We start from the raw sequence: 22,312 nt of genomic DNA, 5'->3' as shown, positions 1-22,312 counted from the left end.
GATGTGTTTTTAAAAAAAAAAAAAAAAGTCAACTTCCATCATCTTTGTTACTTAGCATGGCTCCCTTATTTTCATTTCTCTTCTCTTTCCTTTTTCACCTCTGATCCTGTGGGGCACATATTGGGAATAACTAAATTTATTTGAGATGTATGCCAATATATGCACTTATATATATTGGTGTTTACCCATATGTTCATTTGTTTGTATAGATTTTAATCAACCATTTGCTGCTTAAGAAAAACCACTAAAACCCAACCTTCCCTCAAATATCAGAACCTTGTGATGTTAACGCTAAGCATTACTTGTCATGTCTACACATTTTAACAAAAATTATATGCTGAAAATAAAATTTCCGTGAAGCCTGTGAAAACCTGAACTACCTGTGGAAACGAGACGCTGGAGAATGAGCTACGCGGACCAGAAGATTTAAGCAAAAGTGTGGAAAATGTATTATAAACAGATTCAGACTCCCCGCAAGGGGACGGGGAGCCAATAATGGGTTGCCCCTTAAAGCCTTGTAGTCCAGGGGTATAGATGTGCTACAAGCCTGCTTCTATGTCTACTGTGACGTCACCTGATTGATCCCTCGATTGTTCTTGCCCAGCAACAGACCTAAACTTTCCCTGTTTCTATGCGTTCTTCCTCTGTTCCTTTGCAGAACTTTTTCTGTTTCTGTGCGTTCGTACACCTTGTTTACTGCAGACCCTTCCTTGGTTTCCCATGCCTCCCACTTTGAGTCCAGAAGCATTTTATTATTTCTGCTTGGTTGGTTCCTGTGGTTAGGCTGTTCAAACTGCCGTGTCTGCCCCTGCCTATGTTCCACCTGCCTTTGTTTTCCTCTGGAACACTGCCCTAACTGCCTGCATTTCAAGTTAACCCTCTCACCTGTTGCACCAATAGAACTTTAATGGCTAATTTAATTTGTTTGGATTTTTTTCTTATTAAGAACTACAAGCAGCTGTTGAAGAGGTGCTGCCAAGCCTGAAGAAAGATGATGTGTCCATCTATTATGTGAGCAGAACTTCCAACACAGACGGGGTTGACTCTTTCCTCGACAAAGTGGATGAAGTATCAACCGAACCTATCCCAGAGTCCTGGAGGTCTGAAGTCACGTTCTCCACGCCTGCCTTATACATTTATACTTCTGGAACCACAGGTAAAAATAAAGACAGGATTCTAAAAGAAATGGACCTACCCTGAAGAAGGAGTTCAGTGGTGGGTTAGGTTTTCAAATGGTCTCTTTGACAAAAGTTATCAAATAACTAATACTTCAGGGGATTTAGCTCTTCTTTTTTTATTAAGTTCTTTATTGTTTAAAGTATTACATAAGTCTCCTTTTCCACCATTGACCGCTCCCTGGCTGCCCCCACCCCTCTAGCACATGCCCTCACCACTCCCCCTCCCCCATCTGTGTCCATTGGTCATGCTCATATGCATGCATTCAAGTCCTTTGGTTGATCTCTTACCCCCTCCCCCCACCTTGCCTCATAGGTTGGACAGTCTGTTCAATGCTTCTATGACTCTGGTTCTATTTTTGTTCATCAGTTTTTGTTGTTCATTATATTCCACAAATGAGTGAGATCATATGATATTTATCTTTCTCTGGGGGATTTAGCTCTTTGTCTGTGAAAACTGATATTATCTCATAGCACATGATCCCATTTGACTTTCTCCAAGCTACGTATATTTCCCCCTTGTTGGTATGTAGAAGAATAAAGAAGTTTACCAAAATAGTTGTGATGATGGATCAATTTGGCACTGAGTAGGCTTGGGGAATTTTTTTAAGTGATTGTTGTATTTTGATTATAGTCAGAGTCCATATGTAATGTATAACCAATTATAAATGGATCACCAGAGAAAACTATAGGCCAATAATGGAGTCATCCTATATAATAAAAGCCTAATGTGCTAAGTGTTGGGTCCTCTGGTCGGCCATTCAACCAATCAAAGCATAATATGCTAATGATATACTCAGGCCGCTCAACCACTTGCTATGACATGCACTGACCAACAGGGGACAGATGCTCCAACAGGTAGGTTAGCTTGCTGCTGGGGTCTGGCCAATCAGGATTGAGCAAGACAGGCCAGACATGCCCTGGAGCCCTCCCACAGTCCCTCCCCAGCTGGCCAACCTCCTGCGTCCCTCCCCGCCCCGATTGTGCACCGGTGGGGTCCCTTGGCCTGGCCTGCGCCCCTCAGGGGATGTCGGAGAGCTGGTTTCAGCCCAATCCTGCAGGCCTGGCCGAGGGACCCCACTGGTGCACAAATTCCTGCACCAGGCCTCTAGTATTTATATAAATGATTTGACTACTATCTTCCCATGCAACACTGAGTGGAAGCTGTTTGCTGCTGTGGGTGTAGGATGGCTCTCAACTCAGGGCCTAAAATACTGTATTTCATCACATTAGGATGCTGCACCTTTATCTTTATGAGCCACTAAGAAAAAACACTGCCAATTAACAGTGTTATTGGAGCACTGCTATATGGAATGGGCAATAAATATTAAGAGTAGGATGTACTAGGTGTGCTCCTAGGAGCTTTATTGCATTTGTTCATACAGTTCTCCCACAACTCTTAAGATGTATATTATTGTTATTCCTAAAAGTTATATACTACATTGCCAACCAAATGGTAGGCTGAATAGTTAACCAAATGCTTCTACTACATACAGACTCTACCTTAACATATGAGACTTTGTCCTCAATTCTTCAGAGAATGGAAAAATTAAATTGTAAACTCCGATTTGGGAAATTAATGAACCCTTGGTGAGTGACTGGGAGTTCTACGGTAGTCTTAATACTAAATAGATAATATGGAACATCTTCACTGTGCAGGTTTGGGCTGTCAAAAATAAAACCCATTCTAGGAAGAAAAAAAGAATCCACATTCCTTAGCTAATCCCACAATTCAGAATTTATATTTATGTGGAAGATAATTGGGTTGGTGTTTATTTTACTTTTCTTCTTGTCTTTAAATAAAATTTTACTCTTATAAACATTAATTCAAAGAACTCCCTTAAGCAACTGGAGAACAAAATGTTTTCTGTGTTCCTCCAAAGGCAGTCATTAGCACAAAATTATATAATAGTTACCAAGCACTCTTAATTCTTCATTAATACAAAAATCTTAAATTACGAGAAACCAAGATGGCGGCATAGGTAAACACCTAAACTGCTGCCTCGCACAACAATTTCAAAACTACAACTAAAAGACAAAACAGACATCATCCAGAACCACAGGAAGGCTGGCTGAGTGGAAATTCTACAACTAGAAGGAAAGAGAAAAGCACACTGAGACTCAGAGAAGCTGCAGGAGGCAGAGGTACTGAGATGCGCGCATGGAGAGGACTGGCAACTGAGTGCGCGGCTGGCTTTCTCAAGCGGGAAGAAGACAAAAGCTCCCGACTGCGCTGAACTCCAGTTCCGGGCGAGACTCTGGGGACCCAGACTCATACGGGGTGAAACTGGACTGTCAGAAAAGAGAAAAGCACACTGAGACTCAGAGGAGCTGTGGAAGGCAGAGGTACAGAGGTGCGCGCATGTGCGGAGAGGGCTGGCAACAGAGTATGTGGCTGGCTTTCTCAAGCAGAAGGGAGACAAAAGCTCCCGAATGCACTGAACTCCAGTTCCGGGTGAGACTCTGGGGACCCAGACTCATTTAGGGAGAAACTGGACTGTCTGGCAGCGGATGGAACTCAAGGGTGGCTTTCTCTCAGAGATACTTGCAGCGATTACCACGGGACATTGAGACACAGGGGCCTATTAGGGCAGGGCTGACAGTAAAACCAATGCTGTCTGCTCCGCCCTGAGACTCTGCCCCATCCAAGCTGAGCACAGAGGCTTTTGCAAATCTTGCCTCATAAGGGTGTCTCCAGCACAGAAGTTCTTTCAGCGTAGACACAGCTGATCCTCACAGCCAATTGGCCTGGAGGTCAATTCCTCCCAGTGATACCGACAACAATCAAGGCTTAACTACAACAAGACTGTGCACACAGCCCACAAAGGGGTGCACCAAGAGTGTCCACCTCAGGTAACTGGGGAGGCTGAGCCACTGGGCCCTATAGGCACCTAGCACACAAAGCCACTCTATCAACTCAGGGAAGCAGTGAAAATGCAGAGACAAAGAAACAGATCACAAATGAAAGAAATGGAGGAAAGCAAACGACTGGATATAGAGTTCAAAACCACGGTTATAAGGTTTTTCAAGAATTTTCTAGAAAAGACCGATAAATTTAGCAAGACCCTCAAGGATATGAAAAAGGACCAACTAGAAATTAAACATACACTGACTGAAATAAAAAATATTACACAGAGATCTAACAGCAGACTAGAGGATCGCAAGAATCAAGTCAAAGATTTCAAATACAAAGAAGCAAAAAACACTCAACCGGAAAAGCAAAAAGAAAAAAAGAATCCAAAAAAATATGAAGATAGTGTAAGGAGCCTCTGGGACAACTTCAAGCGTACCAACATCCGAATTATGGGGGTGCCAGAAGAAGAGAGAGAGCAAGATACTGAAAACCTATTTGAAGAAATAATGACAGAAAACTTCTCCCACCTGGTGAAAGAAATAGACTTACAAGTCCAGAAAGTACACAGAACCCCAAACAAAAGGAATCCAAAGAGGACCACACCAAAACACATTATAATTAAAATGCCAAGAGCAAAAGACAAAGAGAGAATATTAAAAGCAGCAAGAGAAAAACAGTTAGTTACCTACAAGGGAGCACCCATACGACTGTCAGCTGATTTCTCAACAGAAACTACGCAGGCCAGACCAGAGTGGCAAGAAATATTCAAAGTGATGAATAGCAAGAACCTACAACCAAGATTACTCTACCCAGCAAAGCTATCATTCAGGATTGAAGGACAGATAAAGAGCTTCACAGATAAGAAAAAGTTAAAGGAGTTCATCACCACCAAACCAGTATTATATGAAATGCTGAAAGGTATTCTTTAAGAAGAGAAGAAGAAGAAAAAGGTAAAGATAAAAAATTATGAACAACAAATACATATCTATCAACAAGTGAATCTAAAAATCAAGTGAATAAAAAATCTGAAGAACAGAATGGACTGGTGAATATAATAGAATCAGGGACATAGAAAGGGAGTGGACTGACAATTCTTGGGGAGAAAAGTGTGTGGGAGGTGCAGGAAGAGACTGGACAAAAATCGTACACCTATGGATGAGGACAGTGCAGGGGAGGTAAGGGCAGAGGGTGGGGAGGGAACCAGGTGGAGGGGAGCTATGGGGGGAAAAAGAGGAACAATTGTAATAATCTGAAAAATAAAGATTTATTAAATTAAAATAAATAAATAATAAAAAATAAAAAAATCTTAGGAAAGTTTCTGAAAGTACTTCAAAGCAGCAAAGGCTATGCATATCTATATATAATTCAGAGCTTTATTATTCAGAAGATTCTTTTTCCATGGTGAATACAATGGGCTTATTGATGTTTTCTTCTATTTCTTAATTTTAGTATTTCTTAAAATGGGGCATTAAATACTAACACAATGCCAGAGAGAAAATGAATTTTGAATTGTGTTTATAATTATGGTAGTTTGCTGTTCTTTAGGCGATACCTGGCAAAGGTACCATCAAGTACTAAAGGGTCTGAGTGTACAGAGAACTGCATTTCTCTTCACACAGCCAATTGACTCACTTAGGTCTTAAACTCTAGCTCAGCCCCTTAGTAAGACCTTCACACCCTCCTCAATTAAGTTGACCTTCCATAGGAAACAATATAAGCATATCCTTTCAATAAGGTCTTACAAAAAACTTACATAAATTGTAGTTAAGAATATACAAATGTGAGGAGGATCCAAGATGGTGGCGTAGGTAAACACCTAAACTGCTGCCTCGCACAACAGTTTCAAAACTACAACTAAAAGACAAAACGTCTATCACCCAGAACCACAGGAAAGCTGGCTGAGTGGAAGTTCTACAACTAGAAGGAAAGAGAAAAGAGCATTGAGACGTGCACAAGTGCTGAAAAGCTGAGGTACGGAGGTGCGCGAATCGGGCTGGCGGCAGGCGACCGGGAGCGCTGCTATTTTTTCAACCCAAAGGGAGACAAGCTCCCGATTACTCCGAACTCCAGTTTCTGGGGAGACACGGGGGACCCAAACTCCTACGGGGAGAAGCTGGACTGTCTGCCATCGGGTCGGAAAGTGAGGGTGGCTTGCTTGCAGGGCTGTGCGCAGGAATAATTGTTTACTGCGCTGGGGCGCGGGACACGGGGACGCGGTCGGAGACGCAGAGCTGGCTTACTGGCAGCCATCGCTGTTTGCCACGCCCTAGCCTAGTGATGCCCTGAGACCCCGCCCCGCACAACCTACAAACCCACCCAAGCTCCAAGCAGCGGCTTTAGCATATGAATGGCCTGCCCTATCGCAGCTTAACCTAGCAAACTTGCAGCCTGGGTCAGACAGCTCCAAAACCTCCAAACCCCAAGCAAAGAGGAGAAAACTGTAGTTCTCGCTGTAGCGCCTGCTGGGTGGCCTCAGACAGTAGCTGACCTGCACCCCATTGGAGATCCAGAAGCCAATGTACCTAGTGGTCAGTGTGAAACACCAGATTTCAACTCCTCACATCCATAAGTGACACATTCAAGAGGCAGACTCAGTGAGCACCAAAGCCCCACAGACACAAGTCCTGCACTATAAGCGTGTCTCCAGCGCAGCAGTTCTTCCATTATAGACACAGCAGGTCCTCACAGCCAATTGGCCTGGAGGTCAATTCCTCCCAGTGTACCAACATCAATCAAGGCTTAACTACACCAAGACTTTGCACTCAGCCCACAAAGGGGTGTACCAAGAGCGTCCACCTCAGGTGATTGGGGAGGCTGAGCTACTGGCCCCTATAGGTCACCTAGCACACAAAGCCACTCCATCAACACAGGGAAGTAGCAAAATGCGGAGACAAAGAAACATGTCACGAATGAAAGAAATGGAGGAAAGCAAACTAATGGACGACATAGAGTTCAGAACCACATTTATAAGGTTACTCAAGAATCTTCTAAAAACCGCTGAGAAACTTGATGAGACCTCCGAGGAGCTTAGTGAGACCTTCAAGGACCTTAATGAGAATGCCAAAAAAATGGAAAAGGACCAGTCAGAAATTAAGCATACACTGTCTAAAATAAAGAATATACAGAAACTCAACTGTAGATCAACGTACCCCAAGAATCAAACCAATGATCTGAAATATGAGAAAACAAAAAATACCCAACCAGAAAGACAAAAAGAAAAAAGAATCCAAAAATATGAAGATAGTGTAAGGAGCCTCTGGGACAACTTTAAGCATACCAACATCCGAATGTTTGGGGTGCCAGAAGAAGACAGAGAGCAAAATATTGAAAACCTATTTGAAGAAATAATGACAGAAAACTTTCCCTACCTGGTGAAAGAAATAGACTTACAAGTCCAGGAAGCGCACAGAACCCCGTACAAGAGGAATCCAAAGAGGACCACACCAAAACACATCATAATTAAAATGCCAAGGGCAAAAGATAGAGAGAATCTTGAAAGCAGCAAGAGAAAAACAGTTTGTTACCTACAAGGGAGCACCCATACGACTGTCAGCTGATTTCTCGGCAGAAACTATGCGGGCCAGAAGGGAGTGGCAAGAAATATTCAAAGTGATGAATAGCAAGAACCTACAACCAAGATTACTCTACCCAGCATAGCTATCATTTAGAGTTGAAGGTCAGATAAAGAGCTTCACAGACAAGAAAAAGCTAAAGGAGTTCATCACCACCAAACCAGGATTACATGAAATGCTGAAGGGTATTCTTTAAGAAGAGGAAGAAGAAGAAAAAGTAAAGATAAAAATTATGAACAACAAAACGACATCAAATACATACCTACCAACAAGTGAATCTAAAAATCAAGTGAATAAAAAATCTGAAGAACAGAATGGACTGGTGAATATAATAGAATCAGAGACATAGAAAGGGAGTGGACTGACAATTCTCAGGGGGAAGAGGGTGTGAGGGGTGCAGGAAGAGATTGGACAAAAATCTTACACCTATCTTATACCTATGGATGAAGACAGTGGCGGGGGGTAAGGGCATGGGGTGGGGTGGGGAATCAGGTGGAGGGGAGCTATGGGGGGGGGGAGAGGAACACCTGTAATAATCTGAACAATGAAGATTTATTTAAAAAAAGAATATACAAATGTACTTAGTCTAGTATACTAAAACTACACTGAGATATCAATTTTCACCTTTCAGGCTTGCAAAAATTCTCCCATTTGAGAGCACACCTTGGCAAGGCTGTGAGGAAGCATGTACATTCATATATTGCTGATGGGAGGAAAAATAGGGACCGACCTTACAACTGGCACTGTGTCAGTACCTATCAATATTACAAAGGCATGTCTTTTGACCCCACAATCTCACTTCAGCAAATGTATCCTACAGACATGGTATCATTCATAGTGTGAACTGCCATGTGGACCAGGTTATTTACTGCAGCACATTTAAAATAGCAAAATGGTGTGGACAAAATATAATATACACATACAAAGGACTTGATGCAACTGAGAGAGAATAAATGAATGAATAAATAAGGGAAATTTCTATGTACAAATGTGGACAGATCTCCAAGATGCATTGTTAAGTGTAAGGAAAAGTGCTGAAGAGTGTTTTTATTTTTTAAATGGAAGAAAGGGCAAGAACATATGAGCAAATGTTCATAATTTCATATATATGTGTAATGTACATAAAGAAACTCTAGAAGAGTATATAAGAAATCATAAAAGTAGTTATGAAGGAAGGTGATGGGATGGATGGGCTATTTACTCTCTTAATCACAGCCTTCTAATCTGCGGATTAGAGAACATAATTCTACTTATCTCATTAATTATGAGAATTAAATGAAATTTTGAAAATACTCTGTAAGGTGGTAGACATAGAGCAGAAATGGAATAGCCATTTCTTCCTTTCTCTTAACGTTACTACAGTAATAACCATGTCATACAGGGGTCAGCAAAGTCTGGCCTGTGGGCCAAATATAGCCCCCACCTCCGCACACAGACCTGTTTTTGTAAATAGTTGTATTGGAACATAGCCACATTCATTCCTTTATGTCAGCGATTTTCAACTGGTGTGCCGCAAGAATTTTTAAAACATGCAATACCTGACTATTTAGACAGGGGCACTGACCTCTTTTCCCTTAGATTGTCAAATTAAAAAATGATAACAGCCAACACAATAGCCATCCAGTGTGAATGAATCAAAATTATACCTAATTTTTTTGTCAGGTTGGCAAAAAATATGTTTGTTTTTTGTGCTGCGGAATTTTAGTAATTAGTTTAGGTGTGCCATGAGATGAAAAAGGTTGAAAAATCGCTGCTTTATTGTTTGGTTGCTATCGGCTACAATATAGGAACAGAGTTGAGTAGTTTCAACAGAGACTGTATGACTGTGCAAAGCCTAAAACATTTACTGTCTAGTCCAGCTGTGGGCAAACTACGGCCCACGGGCCGGATCCGGCCCGTTTGGCTGTTCTATCCGGCCCGCGGAGCCGAAAGAGCGGAGGGTTCTCTTGCTCTCCCCTCCACTCCTTCACCAGCAGCAGTGTTAACGTGGCAACGTCGGGAAACACGGCCGCAGCTCCTTCTTCTGAGTGGGCGGATTCATATCCGCCCATTCAGTAGAAGGAACAACCTCTCAATCTTCCAGAGGCTCCTTGTAATGCCTGCGGACATCACCCTGGGAATGCGTAGACACGTTATCGTGGAGATGTAGGGAGACACGCCCCTGGAGAGCACAGTATCAGAGCATTAGCTAAAAAGGAGACCAACAACACTTGTTCCCACTGAAGTTGATGTTTTAAAGACCAAAAACCTTTCAACCCAGTCTACATTGCCATCTACATCTACGTCCCGGCCATTATTTGGAAGTTGCACTAAAGAAAATGTTTAATTTACTGTTTACACATTTTGTTCTTTTCTGTTTGTTTTAGTTTTAAATTATTTTATTATATTTAAGTTTAATTTGAAAGGCTTTTGTACCTTTCCTTTGTTAGGCAATTTTATTTTGCCTTTGCCATCTTCAATGTATGTTATTGTGCCATCTTCAATGTATGTTATTGTGTATGTTATTGTGCTATGATTCCTCCATTTTTTGAAGTTTCAAATTATAATAATTAGTGTTTACATTCATCTTGTTAAAATGTTTGAAATGAATAAAACTATTGAAATAAAAAAAAAAAAAGACCGTACCCTTTTATGTAATGATGTTTACTTTGAATTTATATTAGTTCACACAAACACTCCATCCATGCTTTTGTTCCGGCCCTCCGGTCCAGGTTAAGAACCCATTGTGGCCCTCGAGTCAAAAAGTTTGCCCACCCCTGGTCTAGTCCTTCATGGAAAAATTTGCCGACTCCTGGTCTAACTGATTATGGCCCTTCAATCTGCAATTCTCTAATCGCCCCACAATGAATCTTAAGCCAGATCTCTCTCCCAGACCACGTGTCTGTGAATGGCTGGTCTTGGCTCACTCAGACCTACTCTTGTATCTTTACAAAGGTCTCCCAAAAGCTGCAACGATCAATCATCATCGCTTATGGTATGGAATTGGCCTCAGTCTTATAAGCAGGGTTAAGAAAGATGATATCATCTATACCACTCTGCCCTTATACCACAGCGCTGCGCTTATGATTGGCTTAAATGGATGCATTGTGGCTGGTAAGCTTTTTCTCTCAACAAGGCAATGGAGGTCAGTATACATTCACATCTACTCATAAGAAAAAGTAATTCAAAATTTGGCTACTCTCCTGTGTGGTAGGAAGGTGTTGATAACAAAGCTATTTGACTCACACATGGCAAGCAGGTATTTAAATAATTTCTATTTTTTTCATGCCTGCTTATCTAATAGTATAATGCTATAATTGTTCAGTATGTCAAGGAAAAAACTTTCTAAAAATATTTGATGCCTTTATCCAGGTCAAAACACTTGATTCTTTTTATTTTACTATTTTTTTAGAGAGAGAGGGTTGGGGGGGGGGGCGGGAGAGGAATATCAAATATTCCAAGAGTGATCATTCAGCTGCCTCCTGCACACCTCTTACAAGGGATTGAGCCCGCAACCCAAGCATGTACCCTGACTAGGAATCGAACCAGCAGCCTTTCCATGAATGGGATGACACCTGACCAACTGAGCCACAGCAGCCAAGGCAAACACTTGATTCTTACATTCCATAAATAATTCTCTGCCATCATTTCCATTTTTAGAAATCTGCATGTTGGTCTCTATCAGCATCTCATTTAAACTTTTCCTTCAGTTGTTCCCATTCTACTTTATTCTTCCCTACTCCTACAACTCCTCAGCTCTGGTCAGAATACTTGGCTTGTCACATCTTCTCTTTCCTTCTCAAACGTTACCAATCCAAACAGAGTTGCCACCCTCTCTTCTTTCAGTTGGATTGATGCTAATCTTTCTTACATTAAGGCTCTGTCTTGTGTCCTCCTCTTTCAGGAAACCATCTCTAATGCTCTAAGCTAAAAACCTTAAATTTTTCTCACCATGTTATTTTATTATAAATAATTATATATGTGTATACAGGGTATCCCCCCCCAAATGTATACACACTTTAACAGCTCATAGCTCAATTTTGAAAATGAAATGTATTTTAATAAACACTGCCTTTATAATTATTCAAAGTGTGTGTATACATTTTGGGGGGAACACCCTATATATACACATATACATATACAATTGCCCAAGACTCTGCTCCTTTCCCTCACAACTTAGTGAGCTGCTCTAAAACACTTAGCCCCAAATCAGCAAGAAATGAGTGGCCCTGGTCATACTGCTGGGCCCTGTAGGAACAGGGTGAATCTGAGGCTCCCAAAGAGACAATTCAATCACTTACACATTTCCTTGAGCAGCAAACATACATGCAAAAGAAGGAATAAGTAGTATTTTTTAAAATGTCTCATCTTTGAAAACATTGGATTTTTGTATACATAGGAGTAAAAATAAACTAATAACATAAATATTTGTGAGTTTATTTCACTTTGCTACATTTCATGCCTCTAATTAAGTTGAATATAATAGATATATTATTTTACCCTTTGTGATAGTCTCCTATTGTTACTATAGCAAATCACAAACTTAGTAGTTTAAAAACTTAGTAGATTTGTTCTCTTACTGTTTCGAATGTCAGAAGTCCTAAAATCAAGGTATCAGCAGAGCTGCATTCCTTCTGAAAGCTCTAGGGCAGAATCTATTCCTTGCCTTTTCTAGCTCCTAAAGCCTGTCTGCTTTCCTTGGCTTATGGCCCCTTCTTTCACCTTCAAAGCATAGCACTCCAGCCTTTCGTTTCCATCCTCCCATCTCCTTCGACCCTTGACCGTCTTGCCTTCCTCTTATAAGGACCCTATGATTATATCGGGCCCACCCAGATAATCCAGGATAATCTTCCCACCTCAAAATTCTTAACTTAAGTACATCTGAACAGACCTTTTTGCCATGTAAGGTAGCATATTCACAGGTCCTAGGGATTAAGATATGGACATCTTGGGGAACAATTTTGTCTACTCCCCCAACAAAGAAGAATTCTCCTGCTTGCTCAAGAACCTGGCCCTCCAGTGCCCACACAATGAAGTCTGGTTCCTCCACCTGGCACTTCCAAGCTCTCCATGATTGCACCCCTCGCTGCTTCTCCAGGTTCATCTTTCATGAGCCACCCACCCTTTACCACCCCACTTACAAGCCAACTGAGTGTTGGCCATCCTCCAGCACCTGCTGAATTATCCTGCCTTTATGATCATGCTTTTTCCTCTGCCTGAAATTCTCTCATCTTTCTCCATATTCATTTATCCAGAGCTAATTCAAATCCTACCTCATCCAAAAATTGTCTTTCTCAGCCCTTGCCCAAGCAGAATTAATGTACACACACACACACACACACACACACACACACACTCACATTCCCTTCAGGCCTTGCTTGAACCTTTTATTTATTTCACACTGACTTTTATTAGAAAGACTTTATGTCTTCTCCTGACTAGATTGGAAGCTCCTACAGGACAAAACCAGGTCTCATTTGGGTTTTTATGAATATACTTGGTACTCAGGACATTCATGAGTGTAATATTTGTGGCACTTCTCTTACTGACCCTTTCTATTCTTTCTCTGTAGGTGCCACCCTAGTTTTGCGGAACAGATTTTCAGCCAGCCAGTTTTGGGATGACTGCAGAAAATATAACGTCACTGTCATTCAATATATTGGTGAACTGCTTCGGTATTTATGCAACTCACCCCAGGTAACTCCCCATGTTTTATTATCTTTTTGAAATGGGAATTCAAGTCAGTTTGGGTCATGCTAGGCTTTAGCTGGTTTGTATGGATCAGTTTTTATTTTTAGACTTGAATTGTTTGTCACAACAAAGTGCTTGGCACCACCCTATCGAATAGAAGAGTGCTAGATGACAGTTGCTTTTACTATTATTAATCTCTACCTTTGTTCCTGTTTTCACATCTTACCCTCTTTTCCACTCTCTGCCTATTTAAAGTCTACTCACTTTCAAAGCTCAGCTCAAATGATTGCTTATATGTTAAACCTACTTGGGTCACTCCAACTAGAGTCATTACTCTCTACCGTACATCATTTGATATCTACCCCATTCTGGTCCTTGTCACATTGCAGGTGTTTGTCTTCATGTCTCCCGTTCTCCCTGGGGAATAAAAGTTTTGATGGCTGGGACCACATCTTGTCTCCTGGCCTTCTCTTATAATAAAGATATTCAGGAAACTTAGTTAATGTTACTTTAATGAATAAATCCCCAGGTGGCTTTGAAACTAAGTCTGATGATTTGGAACAGATGCCCCGGGGTAACTTCAAGGGCCCTGGATCTATCCCGTTTACACATGTCCAGATACCTTGATGGAATATTTGGAAGAGCACCTCCTGCCCAGTCCCTCAGCTCTCACCAGCCTGCCTGGGGACCAGATCAGGGCTTCCCAACAGTGGCACTGTTGGCATTTTAGGTCCCTTCACCCTTTGCTGTATGGACTTATTGAATACACTGTTGGATACTTAGTAATATCTTTGGCTTTTACCCAGGACATGACAGTAGTACCCTTCCACTCTTCCCCCAGATCATGATAATCAAAATATCTCGAAACACTCCAGATGTCCCTGGCAGGCAAAATCATTCTCAGTTGAGAAATACTAGACTAGGCAATGCAGTAAATTCACCAGATTCTACTTCCTTTAATCATTTCAATAATCATAGGAAAACAAATTAGAAGGATCACTAAGTTGATAAATTGCTATTTATAAACATCGGTTATGTTCAACTTATTTAACAGCTGCTGTGTATAAGAAGTTTGTGTATAAGAAGTTTAAGTATAAGAAGCTCTAGCCCCAGTTCTCTCATTCAGTTTTGAACCACATGTCAGCTCATCAGAGGCCCCTCCTACTAACGACGAAGTTATCACCTGCCTCTTACTGTTCATCTCATGGGTTACTGCTTTTCGCAGCACTATCACATCTGACATAGTCCAGGTGTACATGACTGTTGTCTGTCTCCCCCAGTTAAATGAAATCTCCATGCACCGGGGGGGTTTGTTGGCTGCCAGATCCCTAGTACCAAGTTCTGTATCTGGCACATCCTAGGCAGCAACAAATTTTGCTGAATGAACATCTAAGTTCTTACCAAGGAAAGATATATAATTAAGTTAAAGGAGGTAATATGTTCCCCCAAAATGTTAGGGCTTTGCACTTATTATTCTGATTTGGGGGCAGATTCAAAGGATTCATGAGGGTCATAATTAGCGGTAAGCTGGGTTAGGACCTTTTCTACAACGATTTCTGTTGATGTCATTATTGAATTTTTTTCACATTAGTTTTCCATCTGGTCTTCAAGGTTGCATGACTCTCTTTTAAAACCCAGAAACCCATATGGGGCCCTTCTGTTTGGCTTTTCTTCTCTGCCTAAAGTTACCTCCTTGTCAAATAGAAGTCTCCTGAGGGAGAGCATGTTATTTCTATTAGTTCTAACGGGAGCTGCCTTTGGACTTGAGGAAAAGAAATGTTTGTGTGTAGCTCTTTCAGGCTCACACACACTCTAATAATATACCACTACACACCCATTTGATGGCTACTAACAAAAAACAAAACAGAAAACAACAAGTGTTGGCAAGGATGTGGAGAAATTGGAACCCAGTATACTGTTGGTGGGAATGTAAAATGGTACAGTTACTGTGGAAAACAATATGGCAGTTCCTCAAAAAATTAAAAATAAAATTGCTATATGACCCAGCAATTCCTCTTCTGAGTACATATCCAGAAGAACTTAAAGCAAGGTCTCAAAGAGCTATTTGTACACCATGTTCATAACAGCATTATTCATAATAGCTAAAATATGGAAGCAACCTAAGTGTCTATGGATGGATGGATGGATGGATAAGCAAAAAGCTGAGGCACAGGAAGCTACACAGATTCTGAAAATCTCTTGACATACAACTTTGCTCAGAAGGAAAAAGAGGGAACTTATGCTTATGAACTTGCTTTTAAAAAGTAGTTATATTGTACACCATGTTCACAGCAGTATTATTCCTAATACCTAAAACATAGAAGCAATGCCAGTGTCAGTTCACAGATGAATGGATAAGCAAAATGTGGTACTGTACATACATACAATGGAATATTATTCAGCCTTAAAAAGGATGGAAATTCTGAAATATACTACAATATGGGTGAACCTTGAGGATATTATGTTAAGTGAAATAGCCAGTCACGAAAAGACAAATATGGTATGATTCTACTTATATGAGGTACTTAGAGTAGCCAAAATCATGGAGACAGAAAAGTAGAATGGTGGTTGCCAAAGGCTGGGGGCGAGAAGTAATGGGAAGCTATTGTTTAATGGGTACAGAGTTTAGTTTTACAAGATGAAAAGAGTTATGGAGATGGATACTAGTGATGGTTGCACAACATTATGAATATATTTAATACCACCAAACTGTATACTTAAAAATGGGTAAGGTAGTAAACTTCGTTATGTGTATTTTACTACAATTTAAAAAGAAAGCAGGTCATGATGGGAAGCACAGATGGATTTAAAGGGAGTTTAAAGGATGACTGTATTAAATGAACTTCCCAAACAAAAGTAGAACTAATGGTGGAAGGCTGTAGATCAATGTAATCAGGATCTTTCTCACCCTTAGAGCTGCCTAAATAGGCTGTCCCTGGAAGGCTAACCACCAGCTCCAAGCAGTGATTATCAGGGAGGCAACTTCTGCTTTAGCTGAGCACATGGGCCCAGTGACATCCTTTCTCAGACATGGCATGGCTCCTCAGGAGAATTTGGGTATTCTGGGGTAATGCTTCTCCTCTCTCTTTTTAACCACAGTTAGTAGCTCCTATGGTAGAGCAGAGGAGTAGGGAGGTATGCTCCTAGCCACCCTTAGGGGAGGAGTTTAGATTTGGAGCAAGGGACTTAATGTAGTGCTTAAGAGCAAGAACTCTGGTGTCAGCAGGCCTGACTCCTGACTCTGCTGTTCGATCAGGATAGTTAACCTTTAAATCTGTTTCCCATCAGCCAACAGGGGAAACAATAGTACCTTCATCACAAGGGACTGGGAAAGCAAAATGATGTATGTTAAGCATGTAGCAAAGTACCTGACACTATAATCAACAAATGGTAACCATTATTCTCATTGTTTTCAGTGCTGAAGAATATATAGCTCATAGTAGGTGCTCTATACATATTCATTGAATGAATCAAAGAAAATTCTGCCACATACACAAAGGAAGAAATAAGAGAAGATACTCAAATTAGTCAATCACTCTTATCTAATGTTGAGAGGGGGGGGTTGGATAGCAACGCTATTGACTTAAGAGATTTTTTTACAGTATTATTGATGAAGAGTCCTATCTATTTACCCGTCTTCCATTGTTATATTTGGGGCTTATCATTTTGAGCACCTCTTTACAATGAAAGGCTAGTTTGGTTCATTTCCTGTCGTGTGTAGTTGTCAGTTCCCATTTAGTTTGTGTCATTGCCTAAAAAGATAGCATCATTCAGTGTCCCCGTTATTTATTGGAACAAGATACCTCTAAAGCTGAATGTTACTCTGCTCCAATTAGGGACTGAAGGGGTTGAAACGAGACTTTGTCCTGCCTACTAAGAGTGTGAACCGGGTAGGAGGAGGAAAAGGGAACCAGAAAAGAGTTCTAGGGGCCACACATAGCAGGCATGATATCAGGAAGGGGAAATAAAGTAGACCATACCTCTGAAATAGCTGAATAAACTCAGCTTATATCCTAGTGTTATCTGCCATCCTTCCAAAACTAGGTAACCTCTGTGGTCCTTTCCCAGCCCCAGATGTCTATCTCTGTATCACCTCCATTCTGGTAGAAAACAGAATAGAGAGGTATGTAACAGCGCAAGTGAAGAGTGACCAATTTGACCTGTGGGGGCCAGGACAGGGACAGGCAAGAGGAAGGAGGGAAAGAGCAGAATCAGGGAAGGTGCCACAGAAGGTGCGTTTTAAAGAGTGCAGAGGAGTTTCCCAGCCACCCAGAGAAAGAAGGGCTTCTGGTTAGCTGGAACGCACGTGCAGAGCTGCAGAGCAGTGGGATGAAGGGCCTGGCATATTGGGAACTGCGAGCAGTGTGGCAGAAGGTGAGACTGGTTGACTGGGCCAGATGAGAAGGGCTTTACTTTACTGAGAACTAATTGTGAATGTGGCAAAGCATCCTAACGGGCCTTTCATGGAAGAGTGATGTGGGAGAGCATGTTTTAGACAGTCCCGGGGCCACAGTCGGGAGATCCCCTGGAGGGAGAGAGGCCTCTCTGTAAAGCAGAGACGTTGAGCCTCGCACTTTTATTCCTGTCAGTGGGTGCTTGCTCCTCGTCCGGGGAGGCAGGCTGAAGCCTAGAATAGTCACTGGTAAGAACATGGACTCAGGAATTTTTTGGAAGATGGTGAATACCTTCTGCCCTTTCACCTCTTGGAAGTCTCCCAGAACCCAGGAGGACAAGAAAAAGATGCACATTGTCTTAGAAACTAAGAGACATAGCAACAGGAAACTACGGAGTACAGAGCGGAGAGAGGAAGGTCACTGACATCACAGGACTGAGGGAGGTGAAACAAGAGGCAGGTGCCAACAAGAAGGAAATTGAAGACACCAAACACAACTGAAGATGGGATGAGGTGTCAGGCTTGGAAACAAGAGGATTTTTGAAAGTGAAAGTCTGTGTGGGAAACAGCTAGACCTGCTGCCCCCTCTCCCACCCTAGAGAGAGAGAGGAGGTTTATTCTCTGGAGAAGACCTAGAGAGGCTTTGAACTCAAGGACCCCAAGAGCAAGCAGGGAAGGGGTGAGGCACTGAAAATAGAGATTGAGTAAATATCTACTTACTGGCCAGGGAAACCCCCAGCTCCCTTTCCCCAGTACAGCTTTTAGAACTCCAGTAGCCAGTTTATGCTTATAGACAAGAGAATGGAGGAGGGTAATTCTTAGGGAGAACTCAACTTTCCCAGAAAAGAAATTAGACTTGGTTCACTGCCCCATCACCAGATAGTGCAGCTCACCTGACAATAGCCTCTCCCCACCACATAAAGCTACTGAAACAGCTTTTTAAAATGTGTGTGTGTATATATGTGTGTGTGTATATATATATACACATATAGGTATGTGTGTGTGTGTGTATATATATATATATATATATATATATATATATATATACACACACACATATATATACACATATATATACACATATATATTTCAGAGAGAAAGTGAGAGGGAGAGAGAGAGATAGAAACATCAATGAAGAGAATCATTGATCGCCTGCCTCCTGCATGCCCCTTACTGGGGACTGAGCCCAAAACCCAGGCATGTACCCTGACTGGGAATCGAACTGTGACCTCCTGATCAGGTGTCCTCAAACTACGGCCCGCGGGCCACATGCGGCCCGCCGAGGACATTTATCTGGCCCGCCGGGTGCCGCTGCCTGTCCTGCTTAGCAGCCGACTCATCCCGGGCCCGCAGTGTACACAGGAATTTGTTCATAGTTTTTTTTTAAAAACTATAGTCCGGCCCTCCAATGGTCTGAGGGACAGTGAACTGGCCCCCTGTTTAAAAAGTTTGAGGACCCATGCTCCTGATTCATAGGTTGACACTCAACCACTGACCCACACCAGCTGGACTCAGATATCTTTTAGTTGCCTTATTCCCAAATATAAATAGACATCAAGGACTAGCAGACACCTGAGAAAAGCCTCCAACAGGAATGATCATTTAAAGAAAAGAAGCAGCAGCCTTAATTCAAATAGCAGGAAAAACTTCCCAAAAACCTGTAATTAACATCTTCAGGGATATTATAAAAGATATTATATCCATAAAACAAAAATAGTATGCTATCAAAGAAAATAATAAGATCTCCTGAAAAAATATATTTGAAAATATTTTTTTAATCCATAGAAAGTTTGGAAGATAAAATTGAAAAATCTTACAGCAAGTTGGAGAAAAGATAAAGTAATGGACATGAGTGGAGGCAACGTAAGAAAATTAGAATATCAGTCCAAAAGATCCAACATCTAATTAATAGGAAATCAGGAAAAGAATAAAGAAAATATAGAGGAGGAAATTATCAAAGAAATAATACAAAAAAACTTCCAAGAACTGAAGGACAGTTTGAAAAGGTCAATAGAGTACCCAATAAAAACTACGCCAGGATGAAATTTAAGACCAAAAACGAGGAAGAAAAGATCCTATAAGAATAACAGTTGACCTGCCAACAACAACACTGCAGGATGGGAGACAAAGGAGCAGTGCCTTCAAAATGCTAAAAGTGTTGCCTATCTAGAATTATATATCCAATAAAATTATTGATCAAGTGTACAATAAGAATAATTTCAGGCATCCAAAGTCTCAAAATAATTTACCTCCTACTAGTATACATCCTCCTTCAGGAAGTACTAGAAAAAAATGTTCCACCCAAACAGGAGAGTGAAAGAGAGAGATGAAGGCCCAGGATCCGGGAAGGAGAGGGAAGGGAATCGCCAGGCCTGGGGAGCAAGTAGTCCAGACTAGAGCTGAGGCTCAAAGGAGCATAATGGAAATTATATCATCTGATTGATTTCACAATGAGGAAAATTTTACTTAGAGGCTGTTGGAAAGTGAGAAAAGACCTACAAAGAGAAACTAAGAAAGCAAAGCAAATGGGCAGGGAGGTGATTAATTCTAGGAGAAACAAAAATTTATTCAAGAATTTAATCATAGGAAACTAAGATGGCAGCATAGGTAAACACCTAAACTGCTGCCTCGCACAACAATATCAAAACTACAACGAAAAGACAAAACTGACACCATCCAGAACCACAGGAAAGCTGGCTGAGTGGAAATTCTACAACTAGAAGGAAAGAGGAAAGCACATTGAGACTCAGAGGAGCTGCAAAAGGCTGAGGTACGGAGACGCGCACACGCAGAGAGGACTAACTGCTGAGGGGCAACTGAGTGCGTGGCTGGCTTTCTAAAGTGGGAGGGAGATGGAAGCTCCCAGCTGTGCTGAACTCCAGTTTCGGGCAAGTTTCTGGGAACCCAGACTCATTTGGGGAGAAACTGGACTATCTAGCAGCAGGCGAAACTTGAGGACGACTTTCCCTCAGAGGTGCTTGAAGCGATTACCAAAGGACACTGAGACCCAGGGGCCTCATAGGGCAGAGCTGAAGGGAAGCCAAGGCTGTCTGCTCCACCCTGAAACTCCGCCCCAGCCAAGCTGAGCACAGAGGCTTTTGCAATTTTGCAAGTCTTGTCTCATAAGGGTGTCTCCAGCACAGAAGTTCTTCCAGCATAGAAACAGCTGATCCTCACAGCCAATTGGCCTGGAGGTCAATTCCTCCCAGTGATACCAACAACAATCAAGACTTAACTATAACAAGGCTGTACACACAGTCCACAAAGGGGTGCACCAAAAGTGTCCACCTCAGGTAACTGGGGGAGGCTGAGCCACTGGGCCCTATAGGACACCTACCACACAAAGTTACTCTACCAACTCAGGGAAGCAGCAAAAATGTGGAGACAAAGAAACAGATCACAAATTAAAGAAATGGAGGAAAGCAAACAACTGGATATAGAGTTCAAAACCACGGTTATAAGGTTTTTCAAGAATTTTCTAGAAAAGGCCAATAAATTTAGCAAGACCCTCAAGGATACGAAAAAGGACCAACTAGAAATTAAACATACACTGACTGAAATAAAAAATATTACACAGAGACCTAACAGCAGACTAGAGGATCGCAAGAATCAAGTCAAAGATTTGAAATACAAAGAAGCAAAAAACACTCAACTGAAAAAGCAAAAAGAAAAAAGAATCCAAAAACTTGAAGATAGTGTAAGGAGCCTCTGGGACAACCTCAAGCATACCAACATCAGAATTATGGGGGTTCCAGAAGAAGAGAGAGAGCAAGATACTGAAAACCTATTTGAAGAAATAATAACCAAAAACTTCCCCCCGCTGGTGAAAGAAATAGACTTACAAGTCCAGGAAACACACAGAACCCCAAACAAAAGGAATCCAAAGAGGACCACACCAAGACACATCATAATTAAAATGCCAAGAGCAAAAGACAAAGAGAGAATATTAAAAGCAGCAAGAGAAAAACAGTTAGTTACCTACAATGGAGCATCCATACGATTGTCAGCTGATTTCTCAACAGAAACTATGCAGGCCAGATGGGAGTGGCAAGAAATATTCAAAGTGATGAATAGTAAGAACCTACAACCAAGATTACCCAGCAAAGTTATCATTCAGGATTGAAGGACAGATAAAGAGCTTCACAGATAAGAAAAAGCTAAAGGAGTTCATCACCACCAAACCAGTATTATATGAAATGCTGAAAGGTATTCTTTAAGAAGAGGAAGAAGAAGAAAAAAGTAAAGATAAAAATTATGAACAACAAATACATATCTATCAACAAGTGAATCTAAAAATCAAGTGAATAAAAAATCTGATGAACAGAATAAACTGGTGAATATAATAGAATCAGGGCAAAGAAAGGGAGTGGACTGACAATTCTCAGGGGGGAAGGTGTGTGGGGGGTGCGGGAAGAGACTGGACAAAAATCGTACACCTATGAATGAGGACAGTGGGGGGAAGGTAAGGGCAGAGGGTGGGGTGGGAACCGGGTGGAGGGGAGCTATTGGGGGGGAAAAAGAGGAACAATTGTAATAATCTGAACAAAAAAGATTTATTAAATTTTAAAAAAATACAATATACCCACACACAAAAAAAATAATAATTTAATCATAGTATATTACTTGACTCATCAAAAATATATTATGA

The 22,312-nt window shown here is 41.4% G+C and overlaps 1 protein-coding gene across 3 annotated transcripts in view; it reads left to right on the top strand.

Annotated features, from left to right (window-relative positions):
• The window catches only part of SLC27A2 (solute carrier family 27 member 2), a 56,197-nt gene that overhangs the window by 7,537 nt on the left and 26,348 nt on the right, over positions 1–22,312 (top strand). For 2 of the 3 annotated variants that reach the window (XM_080646032.1, XM_080646034.1), the window contains exons 2-4: positions 947–1,156; positions 10,536–10,694; positions 13,153–13,277. In XM_080646032.1, the coding sequence (XP_080502158.1) occupies positions 947–1,156; positions 10,536–10,694; positions 13,153–13,277 (494 nt within the window). The remainder of the gene's footprint in view (positions 1–946; positions 1,157–10,535; positions 10,695–13,152; positions 13,278–22,312) is intronic. The other variant, XM_080646033.1, reaches the window with a different exon arrangement.

This window comes from Plecotus auritus (assembly GCF_963455305.1).
Source record: "Plecotus auritus genome assembly, chromosome: 1".
In the NCBI taxonomy this organism is placed as follows: Eukaryota; Metazoa; Chordata; class Mammalia; order Chiroptera; family Vespertilionidae; genus Plecotus; species Plecotus auritus.
The sequence above is the reverse complement of the archived record's forward strand: the minus strand, read 5'-3'. Positions and strand labels throughout refer to the sequence as shown.